Source organism: Dermochelys coriacea, chromosome 13 (genome assembly GCF_009764565.3).
Source record: "Dermochelys coriacea isolate rDerCor1 chromosome 13, rDerCor1.pri.v4, whole genome shotgun sequence".
In the NCBI taxonomy this organism is placed as follows: Eukaryota; Metazoa; Chordata; order Testudines; family Dermochelyidae; genus Dermochelys; species Dermochelys coriacea.
In genome coordinates this window covers 18,130,884-18,151,957 of record NC_050080.1, presented here as the reverse complement: position 1 = coordinate 18,151,957, position 21,074 = coordinate 18,130,884, and the positions used below count along the sequence as shown (strand labels likewise).

The following is a 21,074-nucleotide window of genomic DNA, read 5'->3' as shown; positions in this document are numbered from 1 at the left end:
TTTCACAGGTTTTAATCACAGAATGATAGAACTGTAAGGCTGGAAGGGACTTTAAGGGATCATTTAATCCAGCCCTAGTGCTGAGGCAGGACCAAGTATACCTAGACTATCCCTGACAGATGTTAGTCTCACCTGTTCTTAGAAAATTCCAGTAATGGAGATTCCACAACCTCTTTTGGAAGCCTATTCCACTTAACTATTCTTATAGTTAGAAAGGTTTTCCTAATATCTAACAAATTTCCCTTCCCGTAAATTAAGCCCATTACTTCTTGTCCTACCTTCAGTGGACATGGAAAACAATTGATCACTGTCCTTTGGATAACAGCCCGTAACATATTTGAAGACTGTTTATCAGGTTCCCCCTCAACCTTCTTTCCTCAAGATGAAACATGACCAGTTTTTTTAACCTTTTATCATTTTTGTTGCTCTCCTCTGGAGTCTCTCCAATTTGTCCACATCTTTCCTAAAGTGTGGCACCTAGAACTGGACACAGTGCTCTGGTGGAGGCCTCACCAGAGCCAAGTAGAGCAGAACAATTACTTCCCATGTCTTACGTATGACACTCCTGTTAATACAACCCAGAATGATATTAGCCTTTTGACAACTGCATCACATTATTGACTCATATTCAATTTGTGATCCATTATACTCCCAAGTTCCTTTTAATCAGTACTACCATCTAGCTAGTTATTCCCAATTTTGCAGCTGTGCATTTGATATTTTCTTCCTAAGTTTAGTATTTTGCACTTGTCTTTTATTGAATTTCATCTTGTTTATTTTAGATAGACTCTCCAATTTGTCATTTTGACTTCTAATCCTCTCCTCCAAGTGCTTGCAACCCCTCCCAGCTCAGTGTCATCTGCACGTTTTATAAGCATACTCTCCACTCCATTATCCAAGTCATCAATGAAAACATTGACCCAGAGCAGATTCTTGTGGGACCCCAGTTAGATCCGTCCTCCCAGTTTGACAGAACCATTGATAGCAACTCTTTAAGTATGGTCTTTCTAGCAGTTTTGCACCTACTGTATAGTAATTCATCCTAGACCCCATTTCTCTAGTTTGCTCATGAGAATGTCAGATGGGATCGTGCATTACTAAAATCAAGATAATCACATCTACAGCTTCCCCACATCCACTAGGCCAATAACCCTGTCAAAGAAGGAAATTAGGTTGGTTTGGCATGATTTGTTCCTGACTATTACCCTATTATCCTCTAGGTGCTTACAAACTGATTGTTTAATAATCTGTTCCAGTATCTTTCCATCTATGGAAGTTAGGCTGACTGGTTTATAATTCCCCAGGTCCTCTTTATTCCCCCTTTTAAAGATAAATACTGTGTTTGCCCTTCCCCAGTGCTCTGGGATCTCACCCCCTCTCCATGAGTTCTCAAATATAATCTCTAATGGTTCCAAGATTGCTCCAGCTAGTTCCTTAAGCATCCTAGGGTGAATCTGATCAGGCCCTGATTACTTGAATACATCAGACTTATCTAAATGTTCTTTAACCTGTTCTTTCCCTATTTTAGCTTGTGTTCCTTCCTCCATGTTGTTAATATTAATTGTTTTAAGTATCTGGTCACAATTAACCTTTTTAGTGAAGACTGAAGCAAAATAGGCATTAAATACCTCAGCCTTCTTGATGTCATCAGTAGCTTTCCCTCCCAGCTAAGTGGAGGATCTACACTTTTTCCTTCATCTTTCTCTTGCTACTAATATATTTATTGAACCTCTTCTGATTGCCTTTTATATCACTAGCTTAGATGTAACTCATTTTGTGCCTTAGCCTTTCTGATTTTGTCCCTACATGATTGTACTATTCTTGAGTATTCATTATTAGTAATTTGTCCATGTTTCCACCTTTTGTAGGATTCCTTTTTGATTTTCAAATCATCAGAGAGCTCCTCATGGATCCATATTGGCCTCTTACTATTCTTCCTATCTTTCCTTTACATTGGGAGAGATATGCCTTTAATAGGTTTTAGAGTAGCAACTGTGTTAGTCTTTATTCGCAAAAAGAAAAGGAGTACTTGTGGCACCTTAGAGACTAACACATTTATTTGAGCATAAGCTTTCATGAGCTACATGCATCCAATGAAGTGAGCTGTAGCTCACGAAAGCTTATGCTCAAATAAATTTGTTAGTCTCTAAGATGCCATAAGTACTCTTTTTCTTTATGCCTTTAATATTGTCTCTTTGAGAAAGTTCCAGCTCTCCTGAACTCCCAGCTCTCCTGAACTCCCTTTTCCCTTAGATTTTCTTTAGATGGGATCTTACCTACCAGTTGTGTGAGTTTGTGAAAGTCTGCTTTTTTTACATCAAACTGGCCTTATTCTGCTGCTCTCATGTCTTCCTTTTCTTTAGAATCATGAAATCTATCATTTCATGATCACTTTCACCCAAATTGCCTTCAACCTTCAGAGTCACAACCAGTTCCTCCCTGTTAGTTAGAATCAAGTTACTTTCCCAGTTACTTGCTCCACCTTCTGAAACAAGGAATGTCCCAAGTACATTTCAAGAACTCACTGGACATTTTGTGTTTTGCTGTATGGTTTTTCCAGCACATGACTGGGTAGTTAAAGTCCCAGTTACCAGGTCTTGTGTTTTGAATATTTCTGTTTGTTCTAGAAATGCCTCATCCAACTCCTCCTTCTGATTTGGTGGGCTACGGTAGCCCCCTACCGTGACATCGCCCCTGTTCATTTTCCCTTTTTATCTTCACCAACTGACCGTCAGCAGACCTCTCACCTCCTTCTGGACCTCAGAACAAGTGTATATATTCTTGATACATAATGCAACACCACCTCCCTTTTTTCCCTGCCTGCCTTCCTGAACAAGCTATACCCCTCTATAGCAATATTCCAGTCATGAATTTATCCCACCGCATTTCTGAGATGCCAGTTAAGTAATAATTTAGTTTATGTACTAATACTTCCAGTTCTTCATGTTTATTCGCCATATGCCTTGCATTTGTATACAGACATCTTAGATGCTGAGTAGATCCACCCATTATTATCCATCTTATTGCTCCTATGACCCTACTGTAATTTTCCATTCTCCCCTCTCCCCAATATCTAGCCCTATGTTAAGGTCACCTTTTTTTACACTTAGCTGTGGGCTTTTGTCACCTGTCCCCTTTAATCTGGAGTAATTCCCCCCTGAAGTTGATGGAGTTATTCCAGATTCACACTAGTATATCTGAAATCCTAACCTGGCCTAAAGATCGGTAATAAAATCCAATGAAGTGTGGTTGGACACAATGAAGTGAAACTCCTTGCCCTAGTTTTGTCCCTGGAGTGTTAAAACAGGCAGAGGATTTCCAAATGGCCTAAAGCTGCTGAGCTGGCACAGAACCATATGCTATATCGCTCTGTAGTATCAAAAAGCAATTAATGAAATGCATTACTGCTAGACTTCAAATCTTGGTGAATGGAGTTGACAGCTTTCCAGTTCAGTGAGATCTTGATTTGGTTTCTTCAAGATTTTAAAGCCAAGTTGAAAAGATGGGCAGATGGTCACAGCTTGTTTGTCTTGGACAGTCAAGAAAAAGATTCCTTAGAAAATTGTGTGCTCCTGTTGTCTCAAAACACAAACAGATTTTCAATGCAGAATGTTCTACAAGCAGGTGGCCAAAGAAATGACCGAGGGATTATCTGTCAGGCAATGGTTTACCCTAGAGGTTTGCATTAATAAAATATTTGCCCAATTTATGTTAATTTGAGTTTGATTTTAGGCATGGGCCCAGCTTTGCTGATGGCTACAAAACAAGGGAGAATAAGATCATTTAATTCTAATATTAAATTGCCTATTAAAGTTCCTATTTGGGATTCTCTCAATATGTCAAAATCAATCTGGTTGCTTCCTCTCCTTAGATCATTAAGGAAGCATAGGTAACCCAGAACAGTACACATCCAAGCAATCTGCAGGATCACCAGGAAAGATAGCCCACGGATAGAGGTGCTAGGCTTGGATTTGGGAGATTAGCGTTCCAGTCCCTGCTCTCCCATAAGCTTCCTGTGTGACATTGGACAAGTCTCTCCATGCCTTCGTTCTGGAGAATGGGGATAATAGCACTTCCTTATCTGGGGGGGAGGTTTGTAAGGATAAATACATCAAAAGGTTGTGAGGTGCTCCGATACTGTGGTAATGGAGGCCATATAACTACCTCAGATAGATTCATTAATATATGTGAGAATCCAATAAAGCTGATTAGTGCTTTTAGAAAACACCAGGGATCAAGGAAGAAATCAGTTTATATATGGTTGAAAAAACCAGAATTCAAATATCCCCACTCTGTAAATCCAACTACTGTCTCCCTGCTCTCAGCTTTGCATCTTCTGACACTGTCCAAGCTTTGCGATCATCACAAAAAGGAGTTGTCTGTTGTCTTCTCACTTAATAAAAATGTTCAGCAAGAATGTTTTATGCAAAGCAGCCAAAAACGTATCAATGTACAGAGGCAGTTTATGACCAGAGGAACTGCAGACAATCCCCAATTTCCTATTAGCTGCCACTAACATGAAACAGGCTTATAAAGGATATTGCTGTGCCTTTTCAAAGAAGAAGCTTCTTCCCACTGCCAAAAGGGAAATGTTTATAATTGTCAGAAGGTCTCACCTCTGCATGAGATCCTCGCTCAACAGACTTGACCACGATTGCTTTGTTCTTTTCTTCAATGTCAAAACCGTAGTTGTCCTCTCCAGGTAAGATCTTAAAAATAAAAAGAGCACAGGGTAATGTTTTACAGATATGGAAGTGTGTTTTGGAGGAACTGGTGAGCTGAAAGGAGACAGAGCTGGGCTTTTCACTTCTTAAGTCATTGTTATCATAGATTCATGGATCTGAAAGTCAGTAGGGACCATTAGATCATCTAATGTAATCTCCTGCATAACACAGTTTCTAAAATTGTATCCAGTTACTCCTGTAGTGTATTGAACTTAATAACTTGTGATTTCAGTCTCTAATTGTACTGAGTACCATCAGATAAGCCTCATGCATTTTCGTTAACTTAACACATTTAATACACATCTAATAAGAGAGATAAATCTAATAAATCAGATGAAAAGAAAAGCTGCCTATAATCTAACACGTGCCACTATGACAAGAAAATTATAGAAGATTACTCCCTTGATCCTTCCGACTTCTACACTGCTGAAAAGCACTAGTCTTTTTCTATTACAGTCAATGCCATTAACGTATCAATTTCCTCCTGTTAGTGGTTCATCACTGCAGAAGATTACAAAAATAGAACCTTCCTTCCCTGAAGGAGCCAAAATCTTCAGGTTCAAAATAACTCACTACTCTAGGACACCTACAAGAGAAAAAAACAACAACAACAACCTGTTCAGGAGATGTTCAGATAAAAAGGGAAACACCAAGGGGGGAAGATTCAGTGGAAAATGTGCGGTGGTTCCTTCTAACAAAATGCTTTGAGAACAATGCTACTCAAGCATACTCAGTACAAAGAGTTCATTAGAAAATGAGCACAGTTCTAGTTAGGTTTTGGCCTTGCACTGTTACAAGTGGCATGAGTTTCAGCCCAACATAATGTGTATTTTATCGCCTTAAGTTTGGGATTCAATTGAAAACTATTTGGGCAGCTCTCCCATTCAACTTGTCATTTTCAAAGCACCAACTGGGGAGTTAGCATTAAAATTCCCATTTATTTTAATGGGAGTCACACGGCTAAAGGCAAATGCAGTGTTAACCTTTTGGGAGAAAAATCAACCAATAGCGCTGAGACAGGTTGTTGGGGAATAGTAGTATTTCAGATAGCTCTACTGGAAACAACACTAACTCACCATCCTTGTATTCCCTGATAACATGGTAAAGTTGCCACTCTATATGACCCATGACCACTACTCTGAACAAAACCTTGGGTGCTTCTGAACATTCACATGTGGCATGACAAGACCATATTCAGCTTTCAGACAGCTGTGGATGGTGAAACAAAATGATACAGTATCTTAAACATTCAGGGCACATCTACACAGTGAACAGCAGCCTGTGGCCTCAAGTGTCAAGCCCAGATCAACAGACTCAGGCTCATGGAGCTTGCACCACGGTGCTAAAAATAGCTCTGAAGCCTAGGGAGAAGTGTAGGTTTCACAGCCCAAGCTATAATGTCTACACTGTTATTTTTTGCACTGTAGCCCAAGCCCATCAGCCCAGGCTCTGAGACTCACTGCTGTGGGCTGCCACTCGCTGTGTAGATGTACCCAGAGGTCTTGATTTGCAAAACCTGAGACACCAAGGGCTACACACCACCGAATGTCTAGTTTGTGTGCACATACCATGACTGCACATGGAAATCTCTTTCATGCCCAGTCATTTTCTAATGACCTTCCTGCCCTTCTCAGTTCTAAAACTGAGGGCAAATGGAATTGTTTGTAAAGTTTTTAATGTGGGTTGTTTTCAATGAAAGTGATGGTGATGAAACTAATAGTCCTACATTTCTGTGCCACTTTTCAAGCCAAAGAATCCCAAAGCCCTTTTATAAACATTTATGCAAACTATAGTCAGTGTTCACTTCATCTGCTGCTATGCAACACTTTGAGCAAGCAGTGATGTGTTTTCCACATAATGAAATAGTAATACCTTGCATTTCAGTACAGTACAGCCTTTCATCCTAAAGCAATTAAGAGACTTTCCATATACAGGAATCATTTCTGTCACCCCTGAAATGCAGCCACTTTGGGAGTATAAAACAGCAGCTGCTTAATATTGAACAGCAGCTTCACACAATTATACAGTCCAGGATGTAAAGAAGAATATTCAATTGAAATTGCAGGGGAAGTTTAGACAGGCAGAACATCCTCAAATAGAATTTGGCCAGGACACAGGGAGAAGAAATATCCTAAAAATAGCCCATTATATTTGTTTCTATCACATCTGCTTTGTTAGCAACAAGTGAGATATGAGTTCCAGTGCATGTATCGCCATTTATTAGTGACTGAACTCTTTCCCAATAACAGCTTGTTACCACCACAATGTCCATCATAACAGTTATATAGTTCTTTGTTTTGCTAGTCACTCTAGTACACAGGTTTACAACTATGGTCTGCAGAGTAGTCCATGCTCAGCAGGCTGGTCACATGATGCTGGCTCCTCTTTAATTCCTAGCTACTAAATCCTATTAAAAGGCAGCTAAAAATACTGAATTAAATATTTCTTGTATGACACTTTCCCACATAAGCAATTGTTGTAGTGCCACAGGGAAGTCATATAACTGTGAATGGTGGAGCTATGTCCATGATACAATGTCTATTAAAAGATGGTCCAGGCTCTGAAAAAATTGTAGACCCTCTACTTAATGTAATCATGATAATAAATATGTATAAGGGACTGTGCCTTTACGGGCTGATCTTTCCAGACAAAGCCACGGTATTTAATGGATGGCTCTTGGCAGAAGGGAAGATGGCTATTTGGGATATGACAGAGAGGCAGAAAGTATAAGCTTTAAGCTAAGGAGAATTTAAGTCATTAATGATCAGTTTCTGCCCCCAGATTTCCATGGGCAGCTCCCCACTGAAATCGAAGGGGCCTGTGTGCCACGATGGACCAGCAGAACTTGGCCACAAGCCAACATTAAAAAATGGTGACAACAACGAGTGAGATGATTCAGTGAACACGGAACTATATCCCTACTACACTATGAAACTGCCCAATCATCTGGTAAGGGACTTTCCTCCAACATGGAAAACACGTTAAACCATTATCAGTTGCCAGGACATAAAAGTGCAGTATGGTCTGTCTGAATAAACAGTAACACCAAATGGATAGCTTGTGGCTTCCTTTATCCCAGGTTAACCTCTATTTCAGCCATCTTCTATACACAAATGCACATGGGCTAAACTAGTGTTGGGAGGGAAGCAATGTTATATCTGCTACTCCCCTCACATGCTTTCCAGTCACTGGCTGATGGTGGCTATGCAGTCAGAAGGCTTGGAAGCACGCAGAAGGCTGAAGATTTCTCCCCTCACATCTGCTGTGTTTTCGCTTCAGCTCAGTTTTCGTAGGGCAAATCACTTTCACTGAGACTTTGTTCCAGTTTTCAGAATTTGGCCCAAAAACTGTATTTTTAGGTGTGCCTTAGATGTATTCATTGTGCTCCTTGCATGCATACTGACCTAAGTGTGTGATCTTAAATTCAATCCCCCTAAGGATACACATCAGTAAAACTTGATTGCATGATTGGAAATCCAACTCAACAGAGAGTATGAACATGGTTGAAGTGAATTAATTGAAAACATCAAACATACACTAGTGGGGAAAACATTTGCAGCATAAACCCAGCTCTGCTATAAGCCTTGACAAGGAAGCCTTTGAGCCGCTAAAGTCTTTGGTGTTACATTTCGCCAATCACGAAACACAAAAAATAAAACACAACAAAAACCAAGATCCTTTTGATCCATGATCTCCACAGTGAACTGAACATTCTGAATAACTTAACAATGAAAGATTTACAGTATAAGAGAGACTTATTTTCACTTCAGTGTTTGCTGGGGTTTTTAGTGGCCAAATCCACTCAAAAATACCCTTATCATGGCATCTGGCTACACCTGGATGACAGATGCCTCTTGTTATTGACTTGCCAGCCCAACTCCTTGGGAGTTCAGAGATCCCTCTGGGACAGACTCTCATTCGTGACTCTGTTCCTGACGGTGTTTTTAATCAGTGATTTTGAATTCTCAAGCCTGAATAGACTTTGGGGAGGCTAGATTAATGAAAGGCAATGAGGCAGCCTCTCTCTTGCAGAAGCTGTGAAGAATGAGATCATTTTGTATTAGCACAAGACACAAGAATAATTCCCCTGAAATGAGTAAACAGTGAAGAGATTTTATTAGGGAGTGAGCAGGACTTTATTTTAACAATGCAAGACAGTATTTAAGCTCTGAATAAGATAAATGTGTTTTGCAATGCCATAGTTTTATCAGCACATTTAAGGGGGTTGCCTTGTTCATTGAAATGGCTCTTTTAAAATTGTAGTGAGAAACATGAATGAGTTATAATGCTAGCTAATATCTACACACTTGAGACCCTGGGATGGGAGGGTGCTACACTATACAGAGAAAGTTCAAAGTGCTATTATTATTTGATTTAGTGCCTTTTATCTTCAAAGCCCCTTCTAAATATGACAGAGATAGCAGGTAAATATTATCCTCATTTTGCGGATGGGAAAACTGAGGCACAGAGTGATTAAGTGACTTGCTTAAGGCTATACAGTGAGCTCATGTCAGAAACTGGATTAGGACCCAGGTATATTCCTCATTCTTGTGCTCAGCCCACTAGATGCCAACTTTCTCCAAAACACCTACAATGCCAGAAAGCAGTCATGTTAGTATTGACTTTCAATGTGGCTAGGCTCCTGAGCTCCTACAAGAGCCTCAGGTGCTTTAGAAGCTGTTCCCCAAGATGTTTGCAGGCAGTATCTCTACAGTTACAGAAAAAGCTCTGACATCTTCCATTTAAGATCAGACAAATGATCCTGACTCGGTTGGTGTCCCCTACTGATAGACAGAACTGAGAGTGTGGGTGACTTCTGGTGGATCCTTCATGGATGCCCATCTCCACAAGCACATTTGTCTGTCTGAGATTTGATTCTTTAAGCGCTGGATCTGATGAGCTAAAGTGTAGAACAAAAGTTAACAGGGGAATGCTGCAACACGGATACGATCCCTGTAGCTGGAGGCAGTCAGAAGCCCTAATTCTTTCTATGAACTATGCAAAGAATTTTGTGTATGTTTTCAGCATGTCAAGATTTATGTCCATAAATCAAAAACAACTGCATAAATAAATGAATATCAAACTTTGTTTGAAGTGCATTTTATTCCAGCCTGGAAATCACTTTCCTTTGGCATTTGTGATTTTCATTGGCCAGAAAGCTCTTGTTGTTTCCCTCCTTACAGTGCAAGGTTGTTCAATATAGGGAAAGGGGGGAAAACTTAGCACCACTTGGTGAGTGAGTTGGCAACACAGGTTACACTGTAGAGATACAATACAAAATCCAGCAGAGTGGAAGTTATGTTACCCTAACTACAATGTGGCTTACATGGAGCCCTAAGGAATGGAGTGATGTACAAAGGCCCAGTTAAAGAGAAGCAAGGTGGGGTTGTTCTGCAGACAGGGAAGCACAAGGATTCCAGCAGCTCCTTATGGCTAACCAAAAAAGGGAGGCATGAATGTTGTCATGAATAAATATGATGCATTTCCAGTGCTTGTGGGATTGTCTACTTCACAAGTATTCAGGTAGCTCTTGGTTTGTTTATGGAAATAGCAGTGAAGCCCAGAATTTTAGCACAAATAATTATTCATTTGAAAATCTGTACCAAGAAGTGTGCTGTTTGTTATTTGCTATGCATCGTTTGTTATTCATTTTTGACTATTTGCTCTTTGGGAGGGGATTGTGTTTGTGCCTAACACAATGACACTTGTTTAGGAACTAAAATAACAGTAATATAATAAATATTTCTCCTGTTTTAAATCTTGCAGTTACCCAGAGTCAGAGAGTAGATGTGACTCAGGTGCTCAGTCATAAACTACTCATAATCAATACCAGAAAGACAAAGTGAACAGCCCAAAAGGTTGAAATTTATTCACCTAAACTCTTTGGTGAATGCTAATAAACACCCAACGCATTAGCAGAAGGTAGGATCAACCAGGTCTTCTGCTGACCTTTAAAAGGCTCCCTTATTTCAGGGGTAGAAATAATGCTGTTGTTAGACACTTGAACTTTTAAATAAGAGGGAAGAAAAGTGGACGATGTATGTTGGTTAATGTGTTTTCCCCAAAAAGGGACCTCTGTCCACAGGGAAGAAAATCAAAGTAGCTTGAGTGATGACAGTGCCCTATGAGTCAATATGAAGATGATCTCTGAGTGCTTTGCAAAATGCAGGAATCAAGCCCAGAGTGTAAGTTCTTGGCAGTTAAGTAAATTATTCCTTTAGCAGCTTCTTTGTATCATATGACTTTATTGGAGGATGAATATGGACACACAGTTCACTAGCACTGGATGCGCAGGTGAACAATTTTTATGGAGAAGGAGGGAGGGACATCATTGTATGGTGCTTTAAATATCACAATTAGCCATTAAGACAAATATTGATCTCTCTGGAGGTAGAATAGCAGCAGGAGGGTGCAATTTTGGCCATCCACCAGGAAAACTCTTCCCTCCTTTAATGGGCCTCAGGATCCTTTCCAGCAAAGCTGTTTTTTGTTGTTAATGACCTGGGCTTTCTTCCTGCTCCTGCATTCTGCTGGTGCTCAACAGGAGAGGAATATGGGCTCTGGGCCACAGGCACTAATGAGGTTTTCTGGACAAATAGCATCCAAGTCCAAACAAGGGTAAAGCAGTCCACATGTAATCAAGAGTGTGATGGTATTTAACAGACTGGGGATCATGGGAAATAACTATTTGAAGGGCAATCAACATGGAGAACAATACTATTGCCTGGAAAATGGTTTTCTTGGATCCCAGCCATGATATTGGAACTGAGACTTGAACTGGGTATGTTCTGTATAGGAATCCAGCCTATCTGAATCTACTGTATTTGGAATCACTCTCATAGTGACTCCCAAAAACATATGAAACTTGGGGAGTTACCTGACTTTTACCTAAGTTCATCTACCATGCTATTTATGTCACTCAGTGTTTAACTTCAGCCCATTTGATGCCAGGCTTCCTTTTGAATCTACCTCCCCCATCTTGTCTCTCAAGAAAAAGAAGTCTTGCAGTGAAACAGTCAGCTGCAATATCTGGCTAATGTCTGTAATTTCCCACCCTGGTTTTTTTCTACTACACTGTAGTATACATTTAGTCTCTTAGAAAGTGAAAGATCACAATGCCTTATGTGAAATGAACACCAGACAAGCTCTGTCTTACCAGCAGGTGCTTTGCTAGGATGTTTTCAACAAGCTTGAAGTCATTACGCAGCTGCTTGCTCTTGAAACTTGTACCCTCCATCTCCTCATCAGCATAAAAACGGAAATATTGGGATTCATCCTTGAATTCGCTCTTCTCCAGGACTGAAAACCAGAGGTGGAAGACACACACAAGTGGACAGAGAGAGAGCGAGTTAGAAGGAAATCTAAAAATATTTCTCCAACCTTTAGAAAACCAGAGACCAAACAAAATCCTGACCAATTCCAGCCAATCATTTATTTAGCATACTTTGGGCACACCTCTCCAAGCTGCATGGTGGATCGTGGTGTGATCTTCATTTCTTCTGATCATAGGCATAGTTTGACTTCTATATTTGAGGGTCAGCTCCCGTCAGGCCAGTGGGGCTGCATGTGGGGGGTGGGGGAAAATTCCATGCCTGCCTGAGGCTTGTAGTTTGGGAGGGCAATGCCCTCTCTGACACCCCTAAACTATACCTGTGCTTCTGATGCATGTGGAATGCCCATCGGGTCCTCTTAGAAGAAAGGTGCTATGTAGTATATTATCAAGCATTAGACAACTATGTATTAAGAGGTCTCATCTCTGGAAACACCACTTGGAACCTGGAAAGTAAATATTACTTCCCCACTGAATCAGCATTTCTTCATTGGTTAAATGCTGATTTATCTTTGGCAGTTTGTCTAATGGAGCTGAAACACATATGGATGTGATTTGTTTACTTCCCTGTCTTGGCACCAGCATCATGGAGGAAGACAATGGGCAGATTCACAGCTCTGGGAACAATATTGCTCTTGAACTGCTTCTTAGAGGGATAGCAAGGGAGTCCACATGTACTGGTTCAGCGTGTATGTGGAATGAAGGTATTAAGAATGGATAGGAGAGCTGAAAATGGAAGTGGAGTTCCACCATATGGCTCTGAGAGAGGAAGGCTGTTGTATGTGTGTAACAATACCTTTATAAACCAGAGTAAATTTGGGTGCTAGTGCCCAAAGAGTTCCATGCTGGGCCCCATGATCCCTATCCTTACAGCTTTAAGACCATGTCCAATCCCTATGGCTCCTGCTTACTCATTTTCAGTGTGCCTCTCCCTGCAGTCAGATATGGGGCACCTTTTCATGCTATTGGTGCAGAATCTGAAATACTCAAGGGAGGATGCTGTGGCTGCTTTTTCAGCCACTAGCTGGAGAAATTCCCATCTGTAAACACAGGCCCATTGTGAGGGTTCCAAAGGCCAGTCAGCTCCACACAACAAAAAATGGCCTCAGAAGAAAATTTAAAAAGCTGCTGAAGGAAAGAGACTCTCTTGAGAAGTTAATCACTTGTCTGGCAGGGACTTGCAGAACCAGTTTGGCCGTGGTGTCTGTTTCCTAATGTCTCTTTCATCTTCTGGGGCTAGGTCAAGGGTGGTTCTGATTAAAGCTTATGGGTAAACACTGCAGAGAAATCTACAGATAGCCTCTGATCTGGCCCAGAGCAGCAATACTGAGTGCTCGCCACACTCCTCCTCTCCAGTCCCTGACTCACCTTTTCCAGGAACATTTCATGAAAATTTTTGCAGCCATTTCATTTATATATGTATAAAATATATCTATATAGTTAAAAGCCTGCAGTTGTCACAAGGCAATGTATCCCAAAATCCAGGCAATGGCTGGGGCACTCCCTGAGGGTCTGCTAGAGATGGGGGCTCTACAAGGCACATTTTCCAGCTCTGAGCTCCGGTCTCCATCACCCAATCACCAGGCTGGAGGGCAGGGATGAAAGTTTGGACCCTCTGCTTCCCTGGGGATTGCTCATCACTTGTCTCCTTTTCATGATAGGCCATATTCTGAGACACTTGCTCATGTTGAGTAGGACCTTGCTCTGAAAGGATCATTGGGGCTCTTTGAGAAGTAAGGGACTATGCAATGTGAATAAGGGAATCACAATCTGACCCTCCCATCCCTCTTCCTCCAGGTTTCCTGACTGGGGCCATAGCTGCCAGGTGAATTGAAAGAGAACGAACATGCTAGTGAATTTCCATATGGTGAGTTACCCCAGTTCCATAAACTGAGATTAACAGTTAGACTCTGGGAACAGGCTGTGCTTGCTACAGTGTCTGTTCAGGGATGGGCAATGGGGGCAGAGAATTTAATTCAAACTCTAAAGCTCCAAATGGCCACAAATTCTCAGAATCCATGCTTTTACAACCGATGTGATTTTTCCATTGGCTTTGCCCATCTAAAATGCCCATTGGAGAGATGGTACCTTTTCATTTTGGGGCAGAAATTATAACGATGCTCCTTTACATCCCCTCACTAATTGCTACTCCTATATTGCACTACGGTCTTTGGATATTTCTGCTGGGTTTCCCACATGCCGCATCTTGATTACTATGAGGACATGGGAGATGGCAGAATATGGGGTCATTAAACAGCCAGCACTTTTATTTTAGAGCAACTCTTCACTGCTGGAGGGGTGTAAAAACAATCTAAAATAGCCACGAGAAATTAAAGAGCAGGGCAGACCTCAAAACACAGGGCTAAGCTTTAGAATCTGGCAGCTCCAGCCACTCAGCTCTGAGGGCTGCCAAGGCAGCTCCAAGAGGCAGGAACTGGACTGAGCAATTTGGCAATTCCTTTAGAGTAGCTCAGCCTAGTGTTTGGAGATTCAGCACAGGTTAGACCAGTGCATGTCATATTATTTCTGAGGTACATTTCAGGACAGTACTTAGCATGTGCAGCATTTCCAATGGCCCAGTCGTGGCACTGAAACACATGGCGAGAAAAACATCCCCCCTCTAAACTGGCTAGGTGCTGCAGTGCTTACCAAGAACATCATCAACATGGGGACCCTATTGGGGAGTTGTTACCCCAGATATCCTGTATAGGCTCAGTGCCTGCAGTATTCCCCATGGCTGCATTTCTGCTGGATCCTGCTGGGACCTCTGCAGCTGTTTGTATATCGGCATGTGTGGCACAGCCTATAGGAGAGGGATTTGCAGATCCCTCCAGTTAATGAGACTGAAGTGACAGCCCTGTTAATTGGCTATGAGATGGGTTATTGATACATTACCATGATGCATGAAGCCATTATTGCAGAGTCCAACACCCAGTGCGACGGCTTCCTCCCGAGTCTGACAGTCTCCCTAGAAACAGGAGGATAAATGGTACACCTCAGACTACTTCCTAATCTAAACAATTTCCCCTCCCTGTGCTTGCAGCTCTGAAATTAGCAGACTGGCAGAGAACAATAGCAAGCAATTAAAATAGGCCTCCCTTTGCCCAAATCCCATTCATTCCTATATATAGCACCCCTTCCCTAGGGAAAGACTAGACAAAAAGACAAAAGACTAGGCCTCTGGAAAGCAGCTATTTTACCAGCACAGACGCATAATATTACCTCAGTGTGGAGGCATTTTTCTTTATTACTGGCAATCGTGATAAAGATTGAGTTCAGTACCCATTAGCCACAGACAATACCACTCATTCTTAGAAAGAGAGAGAGATTTTTATCTATATCTTAACCAAGAGAGGGAAAACCCTCTCTGCATAATCAGTTCAAGTGAACTCCCAAACGTTGCATTTAATTAAACTTATATGGTACTCTGTGTTCTCATTCAGCCAAATCTGCAAAAAACGACTCGCTCAATTAAGTATCATTTGAAGCCCTCAAGCCAACATTTCAAAGTACGGTGCAAGAGGTGAGTTTGCAAATGTGCCTATTACAAATCATTAAAAAGTAATATGCATGCAGAAAATTGGTTATTTGCAATAAATGCCCAAATTCTGCATTGCAATAGCTTATTTGGCATGCACAAAGGAAGATTTTTGCAGGTGTGCCTGCTGCACCCTCTCTTGCTCGTTGCCAGACCTTGCAAGGTGCTGAGTATGGTTCACAGCTCTGAGTGACATCCCACTGAATTCTGGGTGCTCAGCATCTCTCAGGATCAGACCCTATTGAGGTGCCTTTATTTCTAAAATAAAGGCCACAATTGCAGCCATTTGAGATGGTTCTCAAGAAAAAATACAAAGAAACAAAAAATGAAAAATGTTTTCTAGAATGACGAGGCTCCACCCTGCAGACTTTACCCATGCAGCCTGGGAATTAGCACTCAGATTAAGCACACAGTTTGAGCACAGGTCCCATACTCCCCAAGCCTACACCCTGCAGTTGGCTAAGAATGACTGACATGCTTAGGGGTAGATTCCTATTACCCTGACTTGTTTTCATTTAGGCTCCCTCCCTTCTACTTCCTGATCTTCTGCATATGCTGCTCACTGTGAGATGGTATGACTGCCACTATCTGACAGCAAGATAAAACCCATGATATCTGCAAAACAAAAAGCAATGGCTGTATCCCTGCCAGGATACAGTGTGACTGCTCCAGGGGTTGCCTGAGTCTATTTCATAATCCCCCAAGGATACACAAGCAGTAGGTATTAATAAACATTAAACTCATTTTTTAACTGTAAACTAATTTCAAGGCTTTACAATTCTCCTCTCAGTTTCAACATCCTGCCATGTGACAACTCCCAGCAACCACTATGACTTATTTTTTAGGCTAAATGGATAGTTCATTCTGCGTAGGGTCTGGGATTTAAAATCTAATTTAATTCTGTAATTGTGAATAAATTGAAGGGGAAATGCCTTCTGACACCGTTCTTAAATTAGCCTTTGGGATCTGGTTCTCTTCCAGGCAACTACACATTAAAATCTCCAAGTGTGGGGATTCTAAAGCAAACTTGGCTACTCCTGCTGACATTAGCATGGCCTCAGATTACATCCCTTGAAAACCAGCACCTTTTAAATTTAGGAGGTAACTGAAAATAGAGCATTTCAGATCCTCTGTGCATATTTCCAAATAGTAATCCCTCCAACTGCAATAAGAGCAGTACTAAAAAAAACCTTAAAGAGAGACATCATTTAACATTCTGTATATAATTTTAGATGTGTCTCTTGCAGAAACTGCACATGAAACTCAACACACCACCATGTTACTCTGGTTTTATGCCAGTGTAAACAATGGATTGCACTCAATGGAGCTACACCCCGGGAAACAATGAGCTAACATAGTGGTGAATAAGGCCCATATCCCTTTATTATTATTTGTATTGCAGTATCACCTAGGAGCCCCAGTCATGGACCAGAACCACACTATGCTAGGCACTGTACAAACACAGAGCAAAAAGACATTCCAAAGAGCTTGCAATCTAAGTCTAAATCAAGAGACAACAGATGCAGACAGACAAGAGTACAAGGAGACACTAGTCAGCATGTTAGGCAGTGTTCTCAATACACTAGTGGCCAAACCATGGCTAAGTTTTTTTGTAGACATCACTCTAAAGGAGAGTTTTCAGGAGGGTTTTGAAGGAGGAGGAGGAGTTAGTTCTGGGGATGTTTACAGGGAGCTCCTCCCAAGCATGAGGGGCATCATGGGAGAGAGCACAAAGGCACCTGTTTGGAAATTTAACAAGGGGGTGATGGATGGTGGCACCATGAGCCAATCGGAGGAGGGGTGCTGGAACAATTTTTATAGTGTGGGCGCTGAGAGCAATTGAATCAAACTGTAAACCCTGAATATAATTGAAACCACTTCAAGTTAGGGGGTGCTGTCGCACCCTCCCTCCCCGCACCCCTAGTTCCAGCACCTATGATCAGAGGTGGGAGTCTACCTCTCAGTAGTGAGTAAGAAATGAAAGGTAGAATGGGGATAGGCCATGGAGGGCTTTGAAAGTGAAGACAACACTATAGGTTTCCATAGCATGGAAGCAATTTTCTGTTAAATTTTATGGGAAATTTAAAAAAAAAACATAGAAAAGTGATAATTTAATGTTAAGTTCCATAGGACCTATTCATAAAGGAAGGAATGACATAAGTAGCAGGAAGAATCCTGCTGGATTTTGATATCCATGGAAGAATTTGTAGTGCCACCAGTTAGAAAAAAAAATCATAATTTTTGATTTTTAATTTAGAAAATTTGGGACTCAATCCAACTCCCACTAGAGTCAAAGGAATATCTCCCAATGACATGAATGGGAATTGGGCCCAGGCCAAGATGCAGAAGTTAAATGTTGACAATGTTCCTATTAACTAACTGAATACACCAGACATTTTTTCTCATATAACACACACACACACACACACACACCAATTTAGCCTCTATACACAGATGATTCAAGCTTAATGCATGAAGTGTAAAGGAAAATTCAGTGAACAGCAAACCTGCAGGCTGGATTAACCAAAGAGAATGAGGAAAAGGAGGAAAAAAATGAGTTCACTTTCTCCAGACCTAAGAGTGATCTTTTATTTTGACCTCTGAGTCATCCTCTTGCCTGCAGGACTGTGATGAACTACAATATGGCCACATTAGATTGATTAAATTGCTCCCCTTTGGCCACAGTAGCTTCTTCCCCCCCCCCCCCCCCCACCACGTTCTCCATGGACCCTGTTTAAGCCACATGGAAAAGATTCAACAACCGAGCTCTAAGCTGCCTGTTTTACTTCTGCCTTTGCTAGGCGGGAATAGGTAGCCCCCCTTTCAGCTGTTTCATTTGATAAATGGGGTCCCACAGTGTCTCTTCAACCACATTTGTTTCCTTAACGTAAAAAGATGTCAAATGCAATTGAAGAGAACCTTTCCGAAGAAGAACATTCCAGGCGTGATGCTCATTTACACAAAGGCCCTTTTACGTCACTTTGGCAATATCATGATACCTAGCTCTTATATAGTGCTTTTCATCAATGAGAACTTAAAATAAAGAGGTCTTTATATAAGGGAGAGTCAGGTTCTAGGGCTGTCGATTAATTGCAGTTAACTCACGCAATTAACTGAAAAAAATTAATTGTGATTAAAAAAATTAATCATGATTCATTGCAGTTTTAATCACACTGTTAAACAACAGAATACCAATTGAAATTTATTAAATATTTGGGATGTTTTTCTACATGTTTATATATATATTGTATTCTGTGTTGTAATTGAAATCAAAGTGTATATTATTTTTGATTATAAATATTTGCACTGTAAAAATGAGAAACAAAAGAAATTAGTATATTTCAATTCACCTCATACAAGTACTGTAGTGAAATCTTTGTCGTGAAAGTGCAATTTACAGATTTTTTTGTTACATAACTGCACTCAAAAACAATACAATGTAAAACTTCAGAGCTTACAAGTCCACTAAGTCCTACTTCTTGTTCAGCCAATCACTAAGACAAACAAGTTTGTTTACACTTACAGGAGATAATACTGCCCTATTCTTATTTACAATGTCATCAGGAAATGAGGACAGGCATTTGCCTGGCACTTTTGTAGTGCCATTACTGAGAAGCTGTCAATGATATCATGATAGCAATATACATAAGTACTATTTATCTACATTTTCCTACCTGTGCAATCAGCCAATCCACTAGTTTACTGGCAGGGATGACTGATTTGTAGGTCTTCAAGTGGTAGTCTCGGTCTCTTAGGTCAAAGAAAATAAGAAACATCAGTATAAAAATGTACACATTTCAATTGGGCTGGATAAATAAGTAAATTATTGCAATCTGTATTTTATGCAGGAAGAGGAATTATAGATGGGAAAGACCTATGAGGTCAACTAGACCATCCCTGTTTTGTGTAGCATTGTAACTAAATAAAAGAAAAAAAAAAGTAGAAGCTACTCTGCTCTTCTAGAAGAAAGGACCGAGATTTAAACTAGGGAAGATCTCACAGCCTGGATGAGAAACATATTCCAGATCAACATAATGTCCAGATTCAGATCCACATTTTTCTAAAAACTAGGAATTTAGATTTTGTTTCCCACCATACCCAGGGAGAAGAAGTCAAATACAGTGTGTTCTTTTTAACTGCCAGTACTTAGATCTTCTAATATGGACCAGCACCATTCTTGAGACAAAGAAAAGATACATTTATAACTCAATGGTCCTTAGAGGCTTTGTCCATTCCAGTTCAAGATCATGGAAATAATTGATGCTTTGGGTCTTTATGAAAATAAATTTGTCTCGAGTCTCTAAAGCAAAGGGGATTAGGTGGCTCAGGACATTGGGATATAAAACCTTTTACCTTTAGGTCACTGGATCGAATGCATCCCAGGGCAGTAGTGAATGAAAGCTGTTTCCATGTTATGGCTATTCACTGGCCTGGGGTGAAATGAGTTTGGTGAACTTGATCCAATTCCTAATCCCACATTGCAAAAGCCATTACTGCAATTAATTTGCATTAATTGGCTCGCTCTCGTTGGCAGTCTCAGCAGAGAGGCCAATTGCTGAATGGACCATGTAGGATGAATTCCCCTCTCAACCCAGAGGTGGTCCTTCCAATTCAGGTTTGAGGTCCATGGGCGCAGCTTTGTGGGAGAAACTTTCACAGCCACTGCCAGGATGTACCTATTCTGTAACTCAAGAGAAGATTTTACTCTCTGGTGCTATCAACTCAGCCCCTTTCATTAGCAACAAACTATACAACAGTTTTTTTGAAGACAAAGAAGAAAAATCTAAAACTAAAATTCACCCTACCCACATTTTTCCTTTACTGGTCACCTACAGATGCGATTGTGCTGTGTCTGGCTGTTTTAAATAACATCAACCTGCATGTTTGCATAACCCAGAGAGTAAGAAATTAGAAGGGGAAGTTGCACTTCCAGAACTTGAAAACACAATGTGACATTTCCAGAAATGTGTGTCCTCAGAGCAAAAGCTTTCCCCATAGTGCTTACACACACATTTTTTAGCCTGGCTTCCAGTAATGCACTAAGTCCAGCACAAAGCTGTGGGAGTTCTGAGGGCACCTTCTCCCTCTCACACACTTATCATGAGCAAATGTGCTTTGGAAATGTCAGAATAATAAAGCAGAGCATGAAAATATTGAGCTGTAATGAATAGGGTTTTCCAGATTGTGAGAGGTGGCTCCTTGCATTTTAATGTTGGCCAGCAGCGTACAGGGACAGCTTTGACACTGGGATGAAAGGGCTAACATTTCATTGGCTTTGGGCTCTTGGTCCAAGGCCCAGTTGCTCACTGCTGCCAGTTAAATACTTCTCAGGAAGGATGTCTGGACCTAAACTCACTGACCCATCAGCTGCAGGTGATGCCACGACATGGAAACATATCTGTGTGACGTCTGAATCGCAGCCAGTCGCCCTGCCTCAGACAAATTAAAGTAGCATGATGCCTGTTGCCCTCATAACAAAGGG

General features: G+C 41.0%; 1 protein-coding gene across 6 annotated transcripts in view; it reads right to left on the bottom strand.

The window, feature by feature from the left end:
- Positions 1–21,074, bottom strand: part of PREX1 (phosphatidylinositol-3,4,5-trisphosphate dependent Rac exchange factor 1) — a 222,185-nt gene that overhangs the window by 44,308 nt on the left and 156,803 nt on the right. For all 6 annotated transcript variants that reach the window (XM_038369848.2, XM_038369847.2, XM_043495591.1 and 3 more), the window contains exons 14-17: positions 19,267–19,342; positions 14,950–15,022; positions 11,881–12,023; positions 4,617–4,709 (exon numbers count right to left, since the gene is read on the bottom strand). In XM_038369848.2, coding sequence (XP_038225776.1) covers positions 4,617–4,709; positions 11,881–12,023; positions 14,950–15,022; positions 19,267–19,342 — 385 coding nt within the window. The remainder of the gene's footprint in view (positions 1–4,616; positions 4,710–11,880; positions 12,024–14,949; positions 15,023–19,266; positions 19,343–21,074) is intronic.